At 39.9% G+C, this 23,222-nt stretch overlaps 1 protein-coding gene across 3 annotated transcripts; it reads right to left on the bottom strand.

The window, feature by feature from the left end:
• Positions 1 to 1,259: 1,259 nt before the first annotated feature.
• Positions 1,260 to 11,370, bottom strand: chst6 (carbohydrate sulfotransferase 6). 3 transcript variants are annotated; one of them, XM_020517530.2, is made up of 2 exons: positions 10,994 to 11,370; positions 1,260 to 3,823 (listed from the first exon to the last, which is right to left on the bottom strand). In XM_020517530.2, exon 2 carries the CDS (start codon positions 3,794 to 3,796, stop codon positions 2,606 to 2,608), a length of 1,191 nt encoding a protein of 396 aa, XP_020373119.1. In that variant the 5' UTR covers positions 3,797 to 3,823; positions 10,994 to 11,370; the 3' UTR covers positions 1,260 to 2,605. The 3 variants fall into 3 exon arrangements, with proteins under 3 accessions (XP_020373119.1, XP_048461765.1, XP_048461766.1); XM_048605808.1 differs by lacking the exon at positions 10,994 to 11,370 and adding an exon at positions 10,745 to 10,950; XM_048605809.1 differs by lacking the exon at positions 10,994 to 11,370 and adding an exon at positions 4,024 to 4,060.
• Positions 11,371 to 23,222: the final 11,852 nt, after the last annotated feature.

The following is a 23,222-nucleotide window of genomic DNA, read 5'->3' as shown; positions in this document are numbered from 1 at the left end:
TGAGAAATTTTTATCAGTAGGGAAATCAAGAATTATGAGGAAAACGCAAGAAAGTGGATGTTGGGTCACCCATGATCCTATTGAATGGCAGACCAGGCTCAAGGGACTGAACAGCCTACTGTTGTTCCTATTTATTATGGTTTTGAAAGGTTAGATAGCTTAACATTTTATGTTCCAGAAAATCATTCTTTTGAAGAAGGGTCACTGGACATGAAACATTAACTTTTTTTTAAACACAAATGCTGCCAGATCTGCTGAGATTCTCCAGCAATTCCTGCAATTTTGTTCTGAGATGATAGAATCCCTACAGTGCAGAAACAGGCCACTCAGCCCATCAAGTCTGCACCAGCCTTCTGAAGAGCATCCCATCCAGACCTTCACCCTATCACTATAACACCACATTTCCAACATAGGCTAATCCACCTATCCTGCACATTCCTACATACTATGGAGCAATTTAGCATGACCAATCCACCTGACCTGCACACTATGGACTGTGGAAGGAAACCGGAGGAACTGGCAGAAACCCAGGCAGACACAGAGAATGTGCAAACTCCACACAGACACCCAAAGCTGAATCGAACCCAGGTCCCTGGCACTGTAAGGCAACAGTGCTAACCATGAGCTGTTTGTTTGTTTCAGATTTCCAGCATCCACAGTTCTTTATTTTATTTCAATATTCCATTACATTCCTGACTTGTGCTTTGTACATTGTGGAAAGGCATTGTGAAGACAAAAGGTGAGTAACCTGCTGCAAAATTCCTAGTCTCTGACTGCTGTTGTAGCTATAGTATTTGTATGACTTATCTAGTTCAGTGTCTGGTCAAAGGTAACCTGAAGGATGTTGATTGTGGGTGATGCAGTGATGGTACTGCCATTGTATGCCAAATGGCAATGGTTATTCTCTCATGTTGAAAATGGTCATTGCCTGACACTTGTGTGACATGAATGCTACTTGCCACTTATTAGTCCAAGCTTGGATATTGTGCATCTTGTTGCTTTTGTTGTCTCCCTTAGCTCTTGCCTGGGCACCTGTTTCTCATTTTTGGAAATTTTCCTATGATAAAAGTTCTCTTTAAATGCAAGTTGTTGCTGGTAGAATTGTAACATAACTTTATCTTCCAAGTGCTACTTCAAGCATTTAACTGGCTCACATCTGCAATTCATAGTAGATTTAGAGGAATAAGGCTTAAGGTATCAGACAAAATGTCCACTGTCCACATTGAAAAGAGCAGTATCACATGCAAAGAGACAAAAAATAATTTTACCCAAATTTTTAATAACTCATAATTAATGAATCGTAAGCCAAAAGGAACTGGTACACTCTGAATTCTGAGTGCATATATTGTAGAAACACTGGTGCCAAGTGACTACAATACAATCATAAATCAAGAACCCAACAATTTGCCCATTATGTGAATGGGTATGCTTCAGCAAGTGTATGTGACTGGGTGTGTTCATAGGTGTGTGAACTTCAAAGGAAAACCCAGTAAGCAGTTACTGTTCAACTGAGTTCAAATAGCTTAACATATTCAATTGTCTCATGAACCTGCTCCGATTAGATCTGAAGCAATTCATCAAGTACATGGCTAATCTTGGACGATACCAAGATTTCTGTTGCTATTCAATTTGGATAGTCACCAAGGATGACTGGCACGGAAAACAGAAATAAAACTGTAATGGCATTGGTGCGGTATGAGATTTTCTTCCGAAAATAGATTAAAGCGCATTTTTGGGAAAAATAGAGAGACATTTACTTTCATTGTGCTGTGCCAATATGGGACTTCATTCAACTTCCATTGGCTAGAAATATGATCTATTGTTTTGAGCTTGGTGCTTTACTGTGATTACATCAAAAAGAATAATCAAATAATAAGTTAAAGATTTTTTTTTCTGAACTGTTGCCCATTGCCCTGTAGTGCTTGGAATGACACACTTTACTTGAAAGTAAAACCCTCTATAAATGTAAACTTTAAAGTAAAATATATAATTAATTGAGTGACTTTTGCCAGATGGATGTACACAATGGGAAACCACTGATGCATTTCTCACAACATTCTGCCCATTAATGTTATGCATTAAATATTCTGGTGAATGTTCCACTCATTTCCACGTGTGAGCTTGTGCCAGAAATGCAATTTACATAGTTTTTTTTCTAAACAATCCATGAAACAGCAATGGGACCTTCCTTCTACTTTACTTCCTGGCCCAAGTCACCCAATTTTAAAATTAATAATTTTGTCTTCACTAAATTAAACCAAAACATATTAAAAGAATTCATCACAGATGCATTGTCCTCTCAGAAATGAAATAATCCCACTGCTAAATTAACAGTTAAATATAGCATTCATTACATCTTTTCATGTGCATATCTTCTAACTGTAGTACTACATTTGGAGACCTATTTTGTTTATCACAGAAGATAAAATAACACCTGGCCTATTTTTGAAGCCAGTGACAATGTTGCAATGACAGCTCAAAAGTTTTTGTGTAAGGATCCAGCAATCTTTGTGCATTTCATACAAGATTCATAGAGTTTTTCTTAAATCAAAAACAGCAGACAAACACAATATAAGTTCTTTGATGCCCAAAAGACATCCCTGATTTAAGATGGGTCCTCAGCAGAACTCAACCATCTAAACTTGTATTCTCTCAGGGGTAAGACAAGCTCCAGAGATAATAGTTTCTGTTCACGTTCAGACCGAACTAATCGATATCCGAGAATATTCATGGCTCCCTGACAGATATCCTGTACTTTTAAAACCTTTTCAAATGGCACCTCAGTCCTCCATGCCTGTGATATGCTTCTAGCATTCCGAGATGTTATTTTGAATGCTGATCCAGCTCCTTCTCCATGTGTGATGTTATATATCCAAGACCTAAGTTTTGGAGTTAAAGCTAAACCAGCAAATTTATACATTGTTGATATCTCATTAAGCGGATCTCTTACTAGATCTTCATACCTCACCATCATGTAGCGTTGTTTTAGAAAGTCTGGAGCTTGCTTGGTTGCTGTCTCATGAATCCGTATGTGACTTCTGCAAACTTCTTTCATGACTTCATAGTTTGATGCTTCAGCTTTGTCTTTTTCAATGGGTGTTCCATGAGCGCCGATAACAATTCCATTGTCTCTCATTAGAGCATGGAATGATTTACCACGAGACTTCATCACAGCCCTAGGATCTCTAACAAGGTGGATGATTTTGAGGTTCAGTGAGGGATCAGAAAGGAGGGGAAACAGTGATATTAACTCAAAGAATCTCACTTCTTTGACCACAATATGATTATATGTTTTGCATGCTTCTTCCATTTTAAAAAATTTAGACATGTTGCAATGTTTCTTGCAAGTTTCATCATTGCTGAGGTCTGTTCTTTCATAATAGTCACATGTAGGAGGTGAGCAGAGTGCTCTGCTGACTTCCCATTGAAACAAATCAGACACTAGTCTGTTTTCATTCATGTAGGCATCAAATACTGACATATCACACAAGAATGTAGATCGTATAAGGTCTCGAACAGCCATTTGCAAGACCTTTGCACTGTTTTGATACAGATTTACCCACACGTGCCAGGCAGGCTCCATTAAGTAAAAAACATCAGGGTGCTGACTAAATACTTGCCCCACAAAGGAAGAACCTGACCTCCAGGAAGAAAGAATAAGAATGTGAACCTTGTTATTCTGGTTATTAGATACTGATAATTGAACGTTTTGTCTGGAGTAGATGACGATCAAAGCAAACGTCTGAATAGCCACAAATACAGCAATGCTTGTAGTTACGAACGTTAGCCTCACCATAGCGATGGTTGCTAATGTGGTATTGATCTGTAAAATAAAAGAACAGATTTGGGATTTCTTCAAATCTATACAATTACAAATCTACCCAATTATAAAGTAATTGACAAGATAGAAAAGCAAGGTTCACAAAGTACAAAAATAAAACATCATCTTCAGAGTCTTATTTCCTTGGTTAAGGCAATAATTATTTTATCTAATCCCACAGGAAATTCAGATGGGGAACCTACTGGCAGTTGTGTTCAAGCAGAAATCACAAGATCAAGGTTTTCCATCCATTAATGCTCCACACATGCAATGTTTTCCAATATTTGCAGCTGGCATGAGATCTCTTGCAGGTAATGACACCTATAAAATAATTATTATTGATGTCTATATTTTGCCTGTATATCAAAGTTCAAACACCAATCAGAGTTCACATTTGGGATGTACAGATGTGGTTTGTGCAGGTGCTGAATTTACAGGCCACATCAAAAGTGGTGAGGGATTCTGCATGGACATTGCAGAATTTAACTCTGCAGTATGCATAGTTCAGGTTTCTTGCCTGAAGCCAGCAGATTAACAAATCCAACTCACTGTCAGGCAAAGAATCTGCCCCACTTTATAATCCCAACCTCAGGTATTTTTCCTACTACTGAGTGGAAATGGTAAAGTGGGGCTTGTAGCGGGTGTAAGATAGGGGCAGAGTTGGAGGGTCAGTGATCATGTGCGGGGGAGGGCTCAGTAAATTTTTGGGAGGGTCAAATCATACAGTGGAGGGTGTCAATCACAGGAAGGAAAGCAAGTTAGCTTCAGGACTGGTGGAGGAAACGCCCTGCTGCTCCCATTGATCCACAAGCAGTGCTGGAAAAGCACTAACCCCTCGATACAATCATTCACATGTCCCTTTGGCTGCCAGGTATCCTGTTGTATTTAAAATAGAGTTACAATGTGAGGCACGCAGCCTTATTAAAATGTGATCAAAGCAGATTGATCACCTGAACCTGTCCCAGCTCCAATAAAATCAGAATTGAACGGATTGAAGCTGAGGTTACAATTGAAGTTCGAAACTTTATTTTTATACCCCACAGACTTTGAGATGTGAAGAAAATTCAGCAGTCCAAAATACTTGGCCCACTTCTGCAGCTTCTCAAGTGATCTTTCTATTAGTTCACCTAGTTATAAATTGGGTCAGAAGAATCAATTTCCATGTCAGTGGTCCCATGGTTATAACTTCAGGAGTGAACTCTGAGCAGCGCAATTCTTATTTCTTGGGATTTTTTTATGGACACAGTCTATAATAGATGGTGCAAATAGATCTGCTTGGACACATCATGGATTGTGGACACATCAGTGATTCAGACCAGGATTACCATCAGGAATTGCCATGAAAACAATTTCTGAGTTCTTTGAGGTGGGTACAACACTTATCCAACTCCCGAACCCATCCTAATGCACACCTCTTCCCCAAAATGAAACATTTTCTTAGAATTTTTTATCTACTTATGGATGGTGAAGAGCACTAAAGATTTGTTGAGCACACCATTAACACAAACTCCACTGACCTCACAAGTCTTGCTAAACTCAGGGGTGGAGAGTGAAGACAGATGCATCTCCACCCTGATAATAAGAAATATCATCCTGTTGATTGTCATGCAATAAGAATTTCCAGCAGCAAAATATCACACTGGGCAAAGTTATCTGAACATTCCTGTTATCACCTTGCATGCAGGGAATTTTTTTTTATTCACTCGTGGGACATGGGCATCACTGGCTAGCCAGTATTTATTGCCCGTCCCTACTTGCTCTTGAGAAGGTGATGATGGGCTGTCTTCTTGAAGAGCCGCAGTCTGAACTGGCTTGAAAGTAGAAGACAGAGGGTGATGGTGGAGGGTTGCTTTTCAGACTGGAGGCCTGTGATCAGAGATGTGCCACAAGGATCGGTGCTGGGTCCACTGCTTTTCATCATTTATATAAATGATTTGAAATTGAGCTTAGGATGTATGGTTAGTAAGTTTGTAGATGACACTAAAATTGGAGGTGTAATGAAAGCAAAGAAAGTTACCTCAGAGTACAACAGAATCTTGATCAGATGCCTTGGAGTGTATGTTCATAGTTCCTTGAAAGAGGAGTCACAGGTAGAAAAGATAGTGAAGAAGGCATTTGGTATGCTTGCCTTTATTGGACAGTGGATTGAGTACAGGAGTTGGGAGGTCATGTTGCGGCTGTACAGGACTTTGGTTAGGTCACTATTGAAATACTGCGTGCAGTTCTGGTCTCCCTGCTATAAGAAAGATGTTGTGAAACTTGAACGGGTTCAAAAAAGATTTACAAGGATGTTGCCAGGGTTAGAGGGTTTGAGATATAGGAACAGGCTGAATAGATTAGGGCCATTTTTCTTGGAGCATCAGAAGCTGAGGGGTGACCTTACAGAGGTTTATAAAATCATGACGGGCATGGATAGGGTAAATAGACAAGGTATTTTCCCTGGGGTGAGCAAGTCCAAATCTAGAGGACGTAAGTTTAAGGTGAGAGGAGAATAATTTAAAAGGGACCTAAGGGGCAACTTCTTCATGCAGAGGGTGGTGTTTATATAGAATGAGTTGCCAGAGGAAGTGATGGAGGCTGATACAATTACAACATTTAAAAGACACCTGGATGGGTATTTGAATAGGAAGGGTTTAGAGGGATATGGGCCAAATACTGGCAAATGGGACTAGATTTATTTAGGATCTCTGGGTCAGCATGGACGAGTTGGACTGAAGTGTCTGTTGGGTTTCTGACCGCCTAGGTCTCTTTACCACAAAGACAGCTTACCTCCAACCTACAACACTGCAAACCTGCATATCCATTGTTCGAACTGTCACCCTTGCATTGTCACATCCAGATTCAACTACTCCAGGCTTTCCAGATCAGCCTTTAATTCATTACCTCCTGTAGACCTCAGCTCAACCCAAAATTCTGCCTTAATCTTAGAATTCTCATCTTAATGCCTTATTCCCTCCATGGTCTCTCCCAGCTTTCACTTCCAAACCTTCATTCACTCTGCAGTTCTTTCATTCTGGTTTCTTATGTATCACTAAGTCCCTTTACCCCACCACTGACAATCATGAACAAAAAAACCAAAAGAACTGCGGATGCTGGAAATCAGAAACAAAACCAAAGTTCACTAGACCCAAAGTGTTAACTCTGCTTTCCCTCCACAGATGTTGCCAGACCTGCAGAGTTTTGCCAGCAATTTCTGTTTTTGTTTGTGAATTAAGTGTGCCTCTGTCTGGGCACCTTGCTCTTAGATTCTGCACCTTTATTCTTCTCTGCCTTACCAGGTCCCCCCATCCATTTAAGACCTTCCTTAAACCTACATTTCGGCTGATCTTTGCAAGTCCTTTTCTTGGCATAGTTTCTTTTGTTTGGCACTGCTTCTATGAAAGTCTGTAGCAGATTCTTCTATTTTAACAGAACAATATAAATGCAAGTCAATAATCAAGAAGCACCAACAATATTAGCATGAGTATAACATACACAATGACTACTTTATCTCAGATGGACCCAATCATCCATCAGCAACTGGAGAATTAAAGTTACATTGAGAGAAAATTCAGAATTTATTTACTGGATGTAACTGCTCCTATCAGAATTTGTGTTACTTAGATGTTTTGTAATTTTATTTTCACCCCTCTATGTTGTTTGTATGAAATTTTGAGTAAAATTAAGGAATTATTATTTTACAGTCGTTTTTTTTAGAAGTTAGGTAGTTCCAGAATCATCTTCATTAATTTTATCAGTTTTGATCACATCTACATTACCTCATGGAAAAATGTTGTCTGATCAGTTTCCTCAATCTTAATTAATCTTAACATCCATATGTTGTGTTTCTAAATATCATCAAATATTTAACTTTAATTGCAACTGGAATTCAGAGAACTATTTTTTTTCTCCAATCCATTACAATTACATGAGTGTTAAACAATTTGACTTCCCCCTCCCCACTTTCTGCTCAAAGCATTGCTCCCATGATGCCACATGTCCTGGTACTTCGTCCAACAGTTCATTAGAGTATGAGGATGCAGAGGTTGTGATGCTGTTATACAAAACCCTAGTTGGACCCTACTTGGAGTACTGTGAGCAGATTTGGGTCCCACACCTTAGAAAGGATATATTAGCCTTGGAGGGAAGAGACTGTAGGTTCACGAGAATGATACCCAGATTTCAGGGGTTAAGTTTAAATGATATATTATACAAAGTAGGCCTGTTTTCTCTAGAATTTGAAAGATCAAGGGATGATCTAATCAAAGTCTTCAAGATATTAACAGGAACGGACAGTGTAGATAAAGACAAACTATTTCCATTGGATGGGGATTCTAGAAATAAGGGGCATAATTCTTAGAATTAGGGCGAGACTGTTCAGGTGAGATGTTAGGAAGCACTTCCACACACAAAGAGTGCAGATGTTTGGAATATTCTTCCACAAATAGCAGTGGATGGTAGATCAGTTGTTAATTTTTGATAAATAGGGTTTTAAGGGATATGGTCCATGGTTCCTATTATGCAGATTTAAGTTGACTATGATGGTTGGCTGTTTCCTCAGTCGTCAGGGTGAACATAGCCAAGCCTAGTTCCATTTTCACCTAACAGTTAACCGTGCACTTTGAAAACACTAATCAAGCTTCACATGAATCCAGCATTATGTCACCACCACTATCTCTCTGATCCTTTACCATCCTTGATTCTCCACATAAAGATGAGCAGGAATTTCCTTCAAATAAATGTTGGAACAACTAAAGCCGTTGCCTTTTGTCTCTGCCACAAACTCCATTTCCTAGCCATTTACTTCATCTCTCTCACTGGTAACTGAGCCTAAAACAACCTGTTTAAAAACCTGGCATTACATCCTTACAAATGAGCTTCAGACAGACGCTCATCAAGGCTACCTGCTTCCACCTCCATCAGATCAGTTATCTCTGTTTAGTATCACACTGTATTTGATAACACTCCAAAGAAAGGCTGGGAGGTTTTTTTTCTCGTTCAAAAGTGCTATCTAAATTCCAAGACACAGAACATAGATTAGAACCAGGAGTTCAGGCTGATTTTAACAGTCCCTGGGTGCAAAGTGTACAATCAGTTGTATTTGCTGTATCAAATGTCAATAAATTTAAGGGCAATTTTTTTATTATTCCAAGGAATTTCCAGCTCATCTGGATAAGTTGTACATTAACTGAACCATTCAGAACTGAGTGTAGCTTCAAACCATTTGAGAACAGTAATATTGAATATTGATTGTCAATGGGCGTGAAAACTTCTGAGTCAGAAATAGGTGTAAGGAAACTAGAGAGAAGCTTTTGGTGTTCTGTTTATTTTATTGAACAATATTTGGGAGTGGCTATAGTGCCAAATTCCTTTGAATTCAAGGTATGTCTCCTTAACTTTTGATTCCTATCTTAGTAATTGAGAGCAGGCTGGAACAATAAATTGAGGCTACAATTAGATAAACCATAATCTTATTGAGCGGCAGAGTAGGCTAGGACAGCTTCTACTCTCTATTTGCATGTTCAGAGTTCACTCAGTTCACCAGGCTGCTCCATCTGATTTAAAGTTTTTTTTTAAAATTCAAATGATGTGATAATTATTTTCTTTATTTTTGAATTTTCTTTCAGCTGTATTACTTATCACGTCAATTGACAGGAATAATTTAAATTTTAAAGAAAAAAATGACTTTGAATTATGGAGGGCATGAGCAAATTTGGGGCGGGACGGCTGCACAATGGTTAGCACTGCAACCTGACAGCGACAGACTGGGTTCGATTCCAGCCTCGGGCGATTTCCTGTGTGGAGTTTGAACATTCTCCCTGTGTCTGCGTGGGTTTCTTCCGGGTGCTCCGGTTTCCTCCCACAGTCCAAAGACGTGTAGGGTAGATGGATTGGCCATGCTAAATTGCCCGTAGTGTTCGGGGATGTGTAGATTAGGTGGGTTGTTGGGGAATGTGTCTGGGTGGGATGATCTGAGCGTCGGTGTGGACTTTTTGGGCCGAAGGGCCTGTTTCCACACTGTAGGGATTCTAGAAAAAAAAATCCAGCGCCTTTGACAGTAATAAAACACACTCGTGTAGCTGTGTGAAGTTGAATTTCACATGACTGCATAAAAGGATGGAAACCCCAGCTGTCCACAAACTTTTACCATCTCAGAAATAAAAATTAAATCGTCCAAATAAGATTTTTAAAAAAGTACTGGTAATAATTTCTCATAGTTTATCATTTTTTCAAAAAAAACGGAGACGCTCCCGCCACCCACCCACACGCAATCCGTGTAATTTGGAGAAGCGATTCCCTACAAAGTTTTTGCCTTTAAGTCCCTTTTCCGAGTTCACTAAGTGTCAGCTCCTAGTTCAAAACGATTTACCCAGAAGGTGAAGACTAGCGGTCGTGGGGACATTGTCTCCCAATATTCTCACCCACCAGTGCATTGTAGGAACGATCCATCTAACCACCAAATGTAGTCACTACACGTACCCGCTGAATTGACATTATCAAATGGATCATTCTAAAATTCTCCATTTCCTTCACCAACCCCCATCCCCCACTATACCTCCCTCTCTCAACCACTCGGCTGGCTTTCAAATGGCAGGAAATACGTTTCGAAAGCCCAGCTGCTTCCAACATCACAAATATTCCCAAATCCACAGTTTGACTGAATAGGCACATAACAGTCCAGCAAAGGAACAGGCCCTTCGGCCCTCCACGTCTGTGCCAGCCATGATGCCATTCTAAACTAATCTCATCTGGCCGCACGGGATCCACATGCCTCTCTCCGCAGCGCTGAAGTCTGCGTTTCTCACCGCAGACGCCGCTACAGCCGCTAAGTTTCTCCTGCACTGTCTTGTTTTTGTATCTCACCAATACCTCCCTATCCGCTTGTCGGTCTAAATGTCTGTTAATAAAGCCCGGTTGAAACAATATATATCTGTTTCCACAAACCGTTTTTGAAGGAAATCCTGCTGCATTTCTGGCTGGTTAAGAACGTCGACAGCAGCCTCAGACAGACAAAAACACAAGCCCCGATTTCCTTCCCCCATCTACATTTGCTGATTTGTGGCAATATCATGCCAATTCAGTCCAAACGCATCGATAGTCTGTACGACCTCGAGATTTATCGAATCACAGAAAGTAAAAGTGATGTGATCCATTTTTTAAAAAAAGAAATTGACGATTTTTCGCTGTACTCGCCTGTCAGTTCTGCAACTCTGGCTAAGATGTAATCCCTCTTGAATACTATGGGTTCTTTATTTCCAAACTGTCGTTTGTGGACTGTCTGAACCAGGCGCCGATGCCCTCTGAGCTCGGACTGCAATCTTCGTCGCTGTGAGCTGTCTTTAGCGAGTTAGCGGTGATCAGCTCTCTCCTGTTTGGAACACCTTCGACCAAATTCCACCCTGTGATCTGAGCAGGTACACTCCACCCACACTGCGGTTCCACACACACACCAAAGAGCTTACTCAGACCGTTCCAACTGAAGAGCGAGAGATAGCAGGCGCCCCCGTTATTTCTAGTTAAAGAAACGTTGTCTTACAACACCAAATCCTCTTTGCTAAAGGTTTGTTCATTCTGGTTGCAAACTTGGAAAAAGAAATTGGGCGTGAACTCTTATTCTATAAACCACAAAATACAGCAAGTAGCGAAGGGGGTGGGGTGTTTCCTTGTAAAGGGGCCAGCGTGCGTGTAAACGTGTACAGTTTCCTTTCACTGGATGTAACTCGCTGAACAAGCCATACTGGCCCGAATGACAGGACTTAGTGGTCGTTCCTCAATAGCCTGAGACCTCCGCTCTTGGCAGGATTGTTTCCCATTCACTTGTACGTGCTCATTAATTGCCGGCTCATTTCTTGATTTTCATCCCTGTCCCACAGTTGCCCAATAGTTCATGGAGTTTCAGTAAGCTCTGGTGGCGCGGTGGCTCTGTGGCTAGTACTGATACCTCGTGCCCCCAAAGGACCTAGGTTCGACGCTAACGTTCCTTCCCCCCCCCCCCCCCCCGAAAACCTGGACTGGAGTTTTGCACATTTTTTCCCTGTGCCTGTATTGGTTTCCTCCCAAACTCCAAAGATGTACAGTTTAAGTGGATTGGCCATGCTAAATTGTCTATCGTGTCCAGGCTAGGTGGACTAGTCATGGTAAATGGGTGGGATGCTCATCGGAGGGTCGGTTGAATGGCCTGTTTCCACACTATAGAGATTCTATGACACTAAGCAATAGGGAAATAGCCTCTGATTTATTTCAGGCTAATTATCAGAAAAAGCCATCCACATTTCAGAATAGTAAACAAAATAGTTTGCTAGATTTCAGCATTGCCGAGCTTTTTTTTCACAGAACACGTAATGAGATTGAGTTATGTTAAAACAGCGCTGTCACTATGATTCTTGTGCATTGGGCGGAGTTTTCACGTCCTTCTTTACGGACTGTAGCTCCTGTAAATGGAGCTGCCCCATTGCACGTAGAACCAGAATGGTGTAGCGCGGAAGCGCTGCTGAATCTGAATCCCCCCTTTCAGGCAGTGCCTTATTCCAGATCATATGGTTCATTTGAACACATTTTTAGATTGTTTGCATGTGACAGTTTAAAAATAACCAGCAGCAAAGATTTATTTTTGATACACGATCAAAGGTTAGTGAGATAACATGATTATAATGTAAAATGGGTAACATTATTGAGGTGTTCAAAATTATGAACAGTTTTGACGAGGTGAAGAAGGATATTCTGTTTCCACTGCTTGGTATGTCAATAACTAGAGGTCATAATTTCAAGTTTGTTTCAGAAAGAGAACGAGAAGTGAGATGAGGAAACTCTTCTTTATTCAGATAGTTGTTAGGTTTTGAAATGCACTGCCTGGGAGAGTGGCGGAGGCAGATTTCCTAGGAGGTTTCAACAGAGCTGGAAATATATTTGAAAGTGATGAAGTTAGGGGGCTACAGAGATAAGGCTGGAGAATGGGACTGGAGCTGGTACGGACATGACAGGTTGAATGGCCTCCTTTGGTAGTAAAATTCTATTAATCTGTGATTAAAAGTAGGTACAAATAAAAGGTATTTATAAAACTGAAAGTCAGTTCAATCCATTATCATTGTAAGCCAGTTACTTGCTTGAAGATTTATCTTTCAAAGTGAAAGATGTGTAAACCTGAAGTCAGAATTCAGCAGTGTGATGCTTTGTAGTTGAGTAGTTGGAGATTTCTTCCACCTTTCTTCCAGAATGGGCTCTGGGAGCGAACCTTTATTTCATTTTAAAGACACTTGATAGCCTAATTCAATGCAGCTGTCCTTTGCAGTGTGCCTTCCTCTCCTCTGGTGCTGTCTCATCAGTTGTTCTTGCTGCTGTGTTTTGAAATAATATGCCTCAGACCATAAGATATAGGAGAAGAACTGGGCCATTCAGCCCATTGAATCTACTCTGCCATTTTATCATGGCTGATGTTTTTCTCAACCTCATCCTCCTGCCTTCTCCCTGTAACACTTGATACCCCTACTAATCAACAACTCCTACACTGTCTTAAAGACATTCAATGACTTGGCCTCCACAGCCTTCTGCAACAATTCCATAGAGTCTGCACCCTCCTCATTCTCAGTTTTAAAGGGCCATCCCTTCACTGTGAGGCTATGCTGTTGGGTCCTAGTATCTCCTACGATTGAAACATTTTCTCAATGTTCACTCTATTCCAAGCCTTTCAGTATTCTCTAAGTTTCAATCAGATCCTCCCTCATCCTTCTAGACTTCATCAAGTACATTAAACTCCATCTGCTACTCTTTGGCTCATTGGCCCAGCTGATCAAGATCTTGTTGTACCTTTAGATAACCTTTTTTGCTGTCTTCTATACCACCAATTTTGGTGTATTCCACAAACCTCTATGTTCTCATCCAAACCATTTGTATAAATGACAAACAACAGTGGACCCAGCACAGATCCTTGCAGCACACCTCAGGTCACAGCCTCCAGACTGAACAACAATCCTTTATCGTCACTCACTGTCTCTTGCTGTCAAGCCAATTTTGAATCCAACAGACTGCCTCTCCCTGGCTCCCATGTGATCTAACCTTCCTAACCTGTCTACCATGCAGAATCTTGTCAAAGGCAATGTCTATCTATCTTCTTGTCACTTCTTCAATAAACTCAATCAAGTTATGAGACACAACTTCCCACGCACAAAGCCATGCTGACTATCCCTAATCAGTCCTTGCCTTTCCAAATGTTTCTAAACCCTATCCCTCAGAATCTCCTCCAAGAACTTACCCTCTACTGGGTTGGCAGTGAATTAATAAGGATCAGCTAAGTGATTGCTGGCGGCTCTTATAGAGTCATAGAGATATACAGCACGGAAACAAACTCTTCGCTCTGACTTGTCCATGCCAACCAGATATCCTAGATAAATTTGATTCCATTTGCCAGCATTTGGCCCATATCCCTCTAAACCCTTCCTTTTCACATACCCATCCAGATGTCTTTTAATTGTTGTAATTGTACCAGGTTCCACCACTTCCTCTGGCAGCTCATTCCATACACATACCACCCTCTGCGTGAAAAAGTTGCCCCTTAGGTCCCTTTTAAATCTTTCCCCCCTCACCTTAAACCTATGCCCTCTAGTTTTTGAATCCCCCACCCTGGGGAAAAGACCTTGACTATTCACCCTATCCATGCCCCTCATTATTTTATAAACCTCTATAAGGTCATCCCTCAGCCTTCAACACTCCAGGGAAAATAACCCCAGCCTCTCCCCATAGCTCAAGCCCTTCAACCCTGACAACATGCTTGTAAATCTCTTCTGAACCCTTTCAAGTTTCACAACATCATTCCTATTGCAGGGTGATTACAATTGGACATGGAATTCCAATAGTGGCCAAACCAATGTCCTGTACAGCTGCAACATGACCTCCCAACTCCTACACTCAATGCACTGTCCAATAAAGGCAAGCATACCAAATGCCTTCTTCACTATTATTAGGAAGGAAGGTTGAACTCCTGTGATAATTAAAATCGAAACACAAGCCCCCCAATCTATTATGGCGGAAGTAGAGGTCCCCTTCTAATAATTGAACCCAAAACACCCAGCAAAGCTCACCTCACCTCACCTAATCTGTTAAAAGGGAGTGGTTAAATGAAAGAAAATGCCTGATATTCACTTTATAAGCAACATGTAACAATTTATTTATTTAATCCTAATAGTGAACAAATTAACAGAACTACCAACAAATCGAATAATTCCCCCCTAACTCCTAACTATTATCTAACTGAACAAAATTCTACTGGTATGCTGTTCCAATAAACACAAATTCCACCTATATAAACCCAAGTAGTAATAAAAATAAATTAAAACTTTGACTGTCAAAAGTACAGCCAGGTTAAGTTTCCGAAATGTTCTTTGCCTTCTCCGCTGAACCGTCTGTCAGGAATGCTTTCTCTGTAAATTCTTCTGTCAGGAATCTTAGCTAGGAGTGTTATAGTACCTTTATGAATGGATAGTGCTTTCTCAGACAGCTGAGAGATTTCTGTTAGAGCCAGATATTTACTCTTCAGATGGCAATTCGTTCTCACACTGATTTTCAAAAAACCTTCTTCATATATACCCCCAATGACCTGTCAATTTTCTTAGGTCAAAGGTTGTCAAAGCCACAGACTTAAATTCAGTTGGTTTTCAATCTCTAAGTGCTTGGTTTAAATTAACTGGCTGATCTTCTAGTTGCCAAAACATCAAAACAAGCCTAAGGTTTCCAGTCACATAGTCAACTGATACATGTTTCAATTTCAGAATTGTCTGTGCCTCTTCAGCTGCTTACAGACACATTTTTGTTTAAATCTCCAAGCTTAGAAAAGCACATCACCTCACAAAGGGATTACACAATCTTACCCGCCTATCATTTTAACAAACAAATTCTAACTTCCTGCCTTCCAATTTGCAAGTATTCTACACAACTTCACAATACCCCACCTTAAAAAAATGAACCATCATTATGAAAAGATGGCTTCTTTGTTTTGATCTTAACACCATTATCACAAAATACATAGGTCAGTAATGTAAAGTTACACATTTCATACTAATTCTGCATACATATATAACATTGAATCGGTAGTGTTCAAAGTTATGTACGCATTTTTCTTTTAAACGCGCGATAACGCATCTGCAATAACATTTTTACAACCCACAACATGAACAATCTGCAAAGTAAATGCTTCTAACTCAAGGCTCCAATGAAACAGTCTTGTATTCTTATACTTAAATCTTTCTAAAAAAGTGAGAGGGTTGTGATTGGTATACACAACCGTCTCCGATACATTGTTTGTAACATAAACATTAAAATGTTGTAAGGTCAGTACCAAACACAATAACTCTGTTTCAATGGTGGAATATTTTCTCTGGTGGATATCGAGTTTCTTTGAAAAATAACAGGTTAGCCTTTCAATAAACAATCATCTTCAACACAGCTCCAACCCCTACATCACATGCATTGATAGCGGCTTTAGAGGGTTTCAAGAAATTTGGTGTGCCTAAAACTGGTGTGGTGGCTAACACAGTTTTCAAATTCTCAAATGTCTCCTGGCTTTGTTCTGTCTACCGAAATTTCATGTTCTTCTTTAGCAAATGTGTCAACAGTGCCACCACACTACTAAAATTTGGTGCAAAATATCGGTAGAATCCGCTCAGTCCCAAAAATCATAGCACCTCTTTCTTTGAGGATGGTCTTGGAAATTCCTCAATAACCTTTATCTTCATGTTCCTTAGTGTCATCCTTCCATGTCCAATGTTATGTCCCAAGAATGTCACTTCCGCCTTCGTGAATTCTTTTTTTGCTACATTTATGACCAGCTTTGTATTCCGTAGTCTTTCAAAGATCTCTGCCAAATGCACCATGTGATCTTTCCATGAATGGCTAAAGATCACTAAGTCATCTATATAGGTGGCACAATTAATCAATCCTGCCACAACTCTGTTCATAAGTCTTTGAAATGTGGCTGCTGCGTTCTTCATTCCAAAGGGCATAATTTAAATTGATAGAGCCCATTTGGGGTTACAACCACAGAAACTTCTTTCACTGTCTCTGTCAAAGGTACTCACTAGTAACCATGAAGTAAGTCTAACTTTGTGAATGTAAGTGGCATGCCCAACTTTTTCCACACAGTTCTCCAGCCTTGGAATTGGGTATGAGTCTGATTTAGTTACAGCGTTGAACTTCCGATAATCCACGCAGAATCATTGAGTACCATCATGTTTAGAAACCAACACAATCAGCAAACTTCACTCGCTTTGACTCGGTGATGTCTTCTTGGAGCATCACCTCCACTTCCTTCTTTACCTGTGCTACTTTCAGAGGACTAAGCCTGTAGGGGTGTTGTTTTATCAGAACAGCATTCCCTACTTTAACATCATGTTCTATTGTATTAGTCCTCCCCATTCTATCCCTACATATCCTCATTGCTGCAACAAGCCTTTCAATTCAGTCCTTTGTTCGTGAGACAGATAGTTCACTATGCTATCCCATTCTTTAAGGACTTCCTCATTGTTTTATTTATTTTTAGGCACATCAAAATCCAATCATCTGGATTTGATTCCTCACTCTGAGGGGCAGCAACTAATACCTGTTTCTCCGGTTCCCTTTCCCTGTCATAGTAAGGTTTCAACATATCCACATGATCTACCTGATAATTTTTTTCTCTATCTGGCATCTTTACCAGATAATTCACCTGACTTAACTTCTTCTCAATCTGACAGGGACCACTAAACCTTGCTTTGAAGGGATCTCCTACCACTGGTAACAGCACCAATATTTTATCCCCATGGGCAAATGTACGAATTTTAGATTTCTTACCTGCTTCATGCTTCATTAGATGCTGTGCCACCTTCAAATGTTGTCTAACTAATTCACCTATTCTGTTTAATCTCTCTCTCACCTCAGATACATAATCCAACTGTGAGATCTCTGACTTCAGACCTATCAACTTTTCCTTAATTAATTTTAAAGGCCCTCTTACTTTGTGTCCAAATATCAATTTAAATGGAGTAAACTGAGTCGATTCATTTGGAGCATCTCTAATAGCAAACAATATAAATGGGATACCCTTGTCCTAATCATGTGGGTAATCCTGGCAATAAGCCCTCAGCATGGTCTTTAGGGTCTCCATGTTTCCAATGCTCCTTGGGATTCAGGTTGGCACATGCTTGATTTAAAATGTTGGATGGCTAAACTATCCGTGACCTCCTTAAACAGTTTGGCAATACAATTGGACCCTTGGTCTGATTGAATCTCCCTGGGTTGTCTGTAATGGGTAAAGAAAGCAAGCAATTTCTCCATAATCTTTTTTGCTTTAACATTCCGTAATGGAAATGCCTTCGGAAATTTGTTAGACCCATCCGTTATGGTTAGGAAACACTGGTTCCCATTTTTGGTTTTAGCGAAGGGACCTACACAATCAATCATAACCCATGTGAAACATTCTTCAAATGTGGAAATTGGCATCAAAAGCATTGGTTTAATTACTGCCTGTGGCTTTCCTATCATTTAACATGCATGACAGGTATGACAAAATTGAACTACATCTGTATGTAATCCAGGCCAATATAAATGCTTCTGTATCTTAGCCTGAGTCTTCCTCAATCCTAGGTGACTTCCTACAGGTAAGTTGTGTATTGCCTGCAATACTTCCAGTCTGTATGCTACCGATAACACAATCTGGTGAACTTCCACCCATTTCTCCTCTTCACTAACCCACCACGGTTGCCATTTCTGCCTTAGGATTCTATCCTTAAGATAATGACATTCGGGAATGCATTTGAATTCCTTTTATGAGTAGCCTTTATGATATAAATCTTTTATGGTCTCATCTTTTTGTTGTAACGCCATTAATCTTTCAGAATTTAACACCTCTGCCTGATTCTGTACCTTTTCAGGTTTTTCCTTTACCATTTCATCAAACAGGGTGTTAGCTAATTGGACCTCAACTCCTTTGTCATTCTCTTTAGTTTTCCCTTCTTGCTTTAACTCATGACCATGGAATCTTGTCACCACACAGTCCAGAAAAATTCCAAGGTATTTTTCTTTTAACTCCTCAGTTCCCTGGTTTCCCTTCGGCTTCTCCACTACAAGGGGCCTCATTCCCACCTTTGATCTGACTAGGTCGTTTCCAAGAACAATATGTATTCCTGAAATAGGCACTCTTTCAAACACTCCCATTATCACTTCCCCAGTCTTGACTGGAATTTGCAGCCTTGTTTTATACAGGAGAATGCTAAATCTCTCTCCATTTATTTCACAGATTAACACTCTCTCAGGTAATAGTTCAAAAGGAGTGCAAATACTTGCATCTCTTAGCATTAGAACTGACCAGCTCCCATATCTATCAATATTGTAACTTCTTTACCATTGCACCCTGTGCTACCTGAATAAACCTTACTCACAGAGGTGAAGTATTTGTAGAGATCAGGCACTATCTTACTATCCAGTCCGTGACTAAGATGTGCACTCTCGTGCAGCTCCTTGACTTCTCTTAGGATTTCCTTCCCTACCTCAACTAAGCCCATTGGTTTAGCCTGTTTTACCACATCCTTTTTCCCAGTGCCTTCCTTCAACCACTAGCATTGTGACTTAATGTCTTCCCCACTATTATAGTCTCTTGGATTTCTATTTTCACCTGAAGTAAACTGTTCCCAGTGTGATCTACTTTTTGTTTTTCATAGAAGAATCTCCTTCTTTCCCAATTTGTATCCCTCACGGAATGAAATTGCTATCGGAAGCTAGATTTCGATTTATGCGCTGACACATATGCGTCCACCATCTCTGCAGCTCTTCTCTCTGTTTGAACTTTCTGTTCATCAACATGAGTTCTTATTACTTCTGGAAGTGAGTTTCTAAACTCCTCCAGCAGAATAACATCTCTAAAATCCTCATATGTTTTTTCTATCTTTAATGCTCTTACCCATCTATCGAAGTTGCTGTGTTTAATTCTTTCAAACTCGACGTAAGTCTGACCTGGTTCTTTCCTTATATTTCTGAATCGTTATCTATATGCTTATGGTACCAATTCATAGGCACTCAAAATAGCCTGTTTGACATCTTCATAATCTCTTGACACCTCATGTGACAGCGCTGCAAACACCTCACTAGTCCTGCCTACCAACTTGGTCTGAATTAACATTACCCACATAGTCTCTGGCCAATTCATCTGTTTAGCCAATTTGTCAAAGGAAATGAAAAAGGCTTTATCATCAAATTTTGGTAAAGTTTTGACACATTTGTATATATCCCTACTGGGTCTTTGGCTACAATGGGTCTGCTCATCATCACTCTCCTCATTAACCTACCTTCTACCTTCATTTCCATCCTTTTAAATTGACTTTCCTGTTTAATTTGGAACTTCTGAATTTCAAATTCTCTTTTTTTCTTTTTGCTCAGCTAAGAACATTCTCTCTATTTCTTTATCTTCTAACTCCATTTGTCTAATTTTCAACTTATTTTTTTCTAACCTAAATGCTTGAAATCTCCTTTACAATTGCAGCTTTTCTCTTGACCCGAGTTAAATTTAGCCTGTTTGCTAAACCTAAAAGTATATTGTTCCTCTGTATTTCTAAACTTTCTTGGCAACTTTGGTAACCATCCTCAAACCCCAGAACCTCTTTAGCAATGTTAACAGCCATTTCCCCTACTTTTGATTTAACCAATCACAAGTAACCAAAATTAAACAGATTTTCCACTTCTCACCTAAGTTTTACTTAAAGATCGAGGACACTAAACCCCGAATCTGTTCAAATCTGTCCAAATCTGTTCAAATCCCATACACGAACTGGCCAGATCCTGGACTCAAGCCCCCAATCTGTTAGGAAGGGGAGGTCGAACCCTTCTGATAATTAAAATCGAAACACAAGCCCCCAATCTGTTATAGCGGGAGTAGAGGACCCCTTTTAATAATTGAACCGGAAACACCCAGAGAAGCTCACCTCACCTAATCTGTTAAAAAGGAGTAGTTAAATGAAAGAAAATCCCTGATATTCACTATATTAGCAACATGTAACAATTTATTTATTTAACCCTAATAGTGAACAAATTAACAGAACTACCAAAAAGTCAAACAATTCCCCCCGACTCCTAACTATTACCTAACTGAACAACATTCTACTGGTATGCTGTTCCAATAAACACAAGTCCCACTTATATAAACCCAACTAATAATAAAAATAATTTAAAACTTAGATTCCCAAAAGTACAGCCAGGTTAAGTCTTCTGGAATGTTCTTTGCCTTCTCCATTGATCCTTCTGTCAGGAATGCTTTCTCTGTGAATTCTTCTGATAGGAATCTTAGCTAGGAGTGCCGTGGTACCTTTATGAATAAATGGTGCTTTCTCAGAGAGCTTAGAGATTTCTGTGAGAGCCAGATATTTACTCTTTGTCAGCACAATAATGAGGGAGCCAGAGCCCTGTCTTCCAGATCAGATGGTATACAGCAGCCCAGTCAGTTTTATCAGGAGATGTAATGGGTGTAAGGTAATATTGAACTTAAGAGCAGGGAAATCACCCTTGTCATTCAGCATGTCCTGGTCAATATTTATCCGTCAACCAAAATTACAAGAAAAGAGAAACTGAAATTTGTGGGAGCTTTCAATGTGCAAAATTGACTGTTTGTTTCCTCTGTTTTAACAGTGACTAACTCCAGAAAATACCTAATTGTCTATAAAGCAGTATAAGATGTCTGATGGTTGTGAACGATACTAATTAAATGCATAACCTTTCCTCTTTGAGTCAAAATGAGGATGATTAAAGTTTCCTACTTTCATTGTTTGCAATTTCCCTAAAATTGCTTTGCATTTTTTTCTACTAATTATTGACAGAGTACTCACCCAACAACATAATAGCTACTCGAATGTTACTTAGTAAACATAGAAATTTTGGTTTCTGAAAATGGCATACTCCTCTCCAGTGCCATATTACTATCCATGTATTTACCAGCCAACCACTTTGCAACTTCCTTTGTACTTTGCAGGAATATAAAGGACCCTGTTGTCCCCTTCTTTGAGCTAGATCCCTATTGTTGCTATTATGTTATAATGCCATGTCTTGACCTCTTCCTGACAAACTGACATATGAAAGAAATTAACTTCACTATCACTACTAGACCTCTGGCATCCCTCTCAGAATCTGAAATGATTGCCAAATAGTTGGTGCATTCTAAATGCCAATCTGAAGAAATATTAATGTCTGTACTTGGCAGGTGAGTCTTTTCAGCTAACCCAGCATCAAGTTCCTGTTCTCCTACTGCCACTTTCTTTTTGCAAAATTATACTTTATTCATAAAATATCTAAAATACACGGGTCTCTTTTGAGAACCTTCCACTCATTGCTGTATTTGAATTGCAAAACATGTGACATTAATCATATATTGTTACAAGCATTCACCATAAGGGGCTCTTTAAGTGAGAAAGTGATACTAAATATTGAAAGATCTTAGCTTCTTTTATGTCACTAGCAGCTGTAATTTATATTTGCATACAGTGGAGAAGGAGCAAGAAGATTTATAATGACGATACCAGAATTAAGAGTTTATGACTGTCAGAGCACACTGAACAAGATGCTCCTCTTCTTCAAATGACAAGAAGCTAAGATTTGAACTGAGGGGTTTTGATGGGTAGATGTAGAGAAAATATTTCGACATCCAAAGTTGTACAGGTTAGGTGGGTTGGTCATGCTAAATTGCCATTGTGTCCAGTGATGTGCAGGCTAGATGGATTAGCCATAGGAAATGTAAGGGGTACAGGAATTGGTGGGGGGGGGGGGGGGAGCGGTGTTTGGGCCTGGGTGGGATGTTCTTCAGAGGGTTGGTGTGGACTTGATGGGCTGAATGGCCTGCTTCCACACTGTAGGGATTTTATGATTCTATGACTAGTGGCAGCTCTGAAATGAGGGAGAATAAATATAAGATAGTGACTAGAAAGGAATGAAACTGACTGTGGGTTTGGGAGAGGTTCTCATAAATTCTGACCTTTCCACCCTGGAATGAGCTCCTCATTGGTGTTTATGGTCTGCAATTGCATAATGATTGCACAACAATTACCCTTTGAGAGAAGAATTTTCTGCTTGCTCTAAGAATGCTCTGACTGGTTCTGGACTGTCCTACAAGAAGAAACAACAGTCTCATCATCTGTAGTGATTGTAATGAGGTCAACCAGGTGGACCTCATGGAATATGAGTTCCCTGATTGGGGCTGTTAATCTGATCCAATCAGGGAGCCTTGGATGACAGATAAGAACAAGAGTGTCAGACATCCAGTTCACTTTGAGAGCTGGCACTGAGGGAACTTGATCAGTGTCAAGGATCCTCCACGTATAAATAAAGGGTGACTTGGTGACAGAATACGAGCCTCTGTGGAGTTATTTCACCATCTACCTTGACAAGCCCCCTAAGAATTTTGAATGTTCTAATAGGGTTG

This window comes from Rhincodon typus, chromosome 15 (genome assembly GCF_021869965.1).
Source record: "Rhincodon typus isolate 14 chromosome 15, sRhiTyp1.1, whole genome shotgun sequence".
Lineage (NCBI taxonomy): Eukaryota > Metazoa > Chordata > Chondrichthyes > Orectolobiformes > Rhincodontidae > Rhincodon > Rhincodon typus.
This window is presented reverse-complemented; position numbering and strand designations above follow the sequence as displayed.

What these genes read in the sequence shown, in the direction of transcription:
- chst6 (XM_020517530.2), bottom strand. Translation starts at nt 3,796, where the DNA reads ATGGTGAGGCTAACGTTCGTAACTACAAGCATTGCTGTATTTGTGGCT.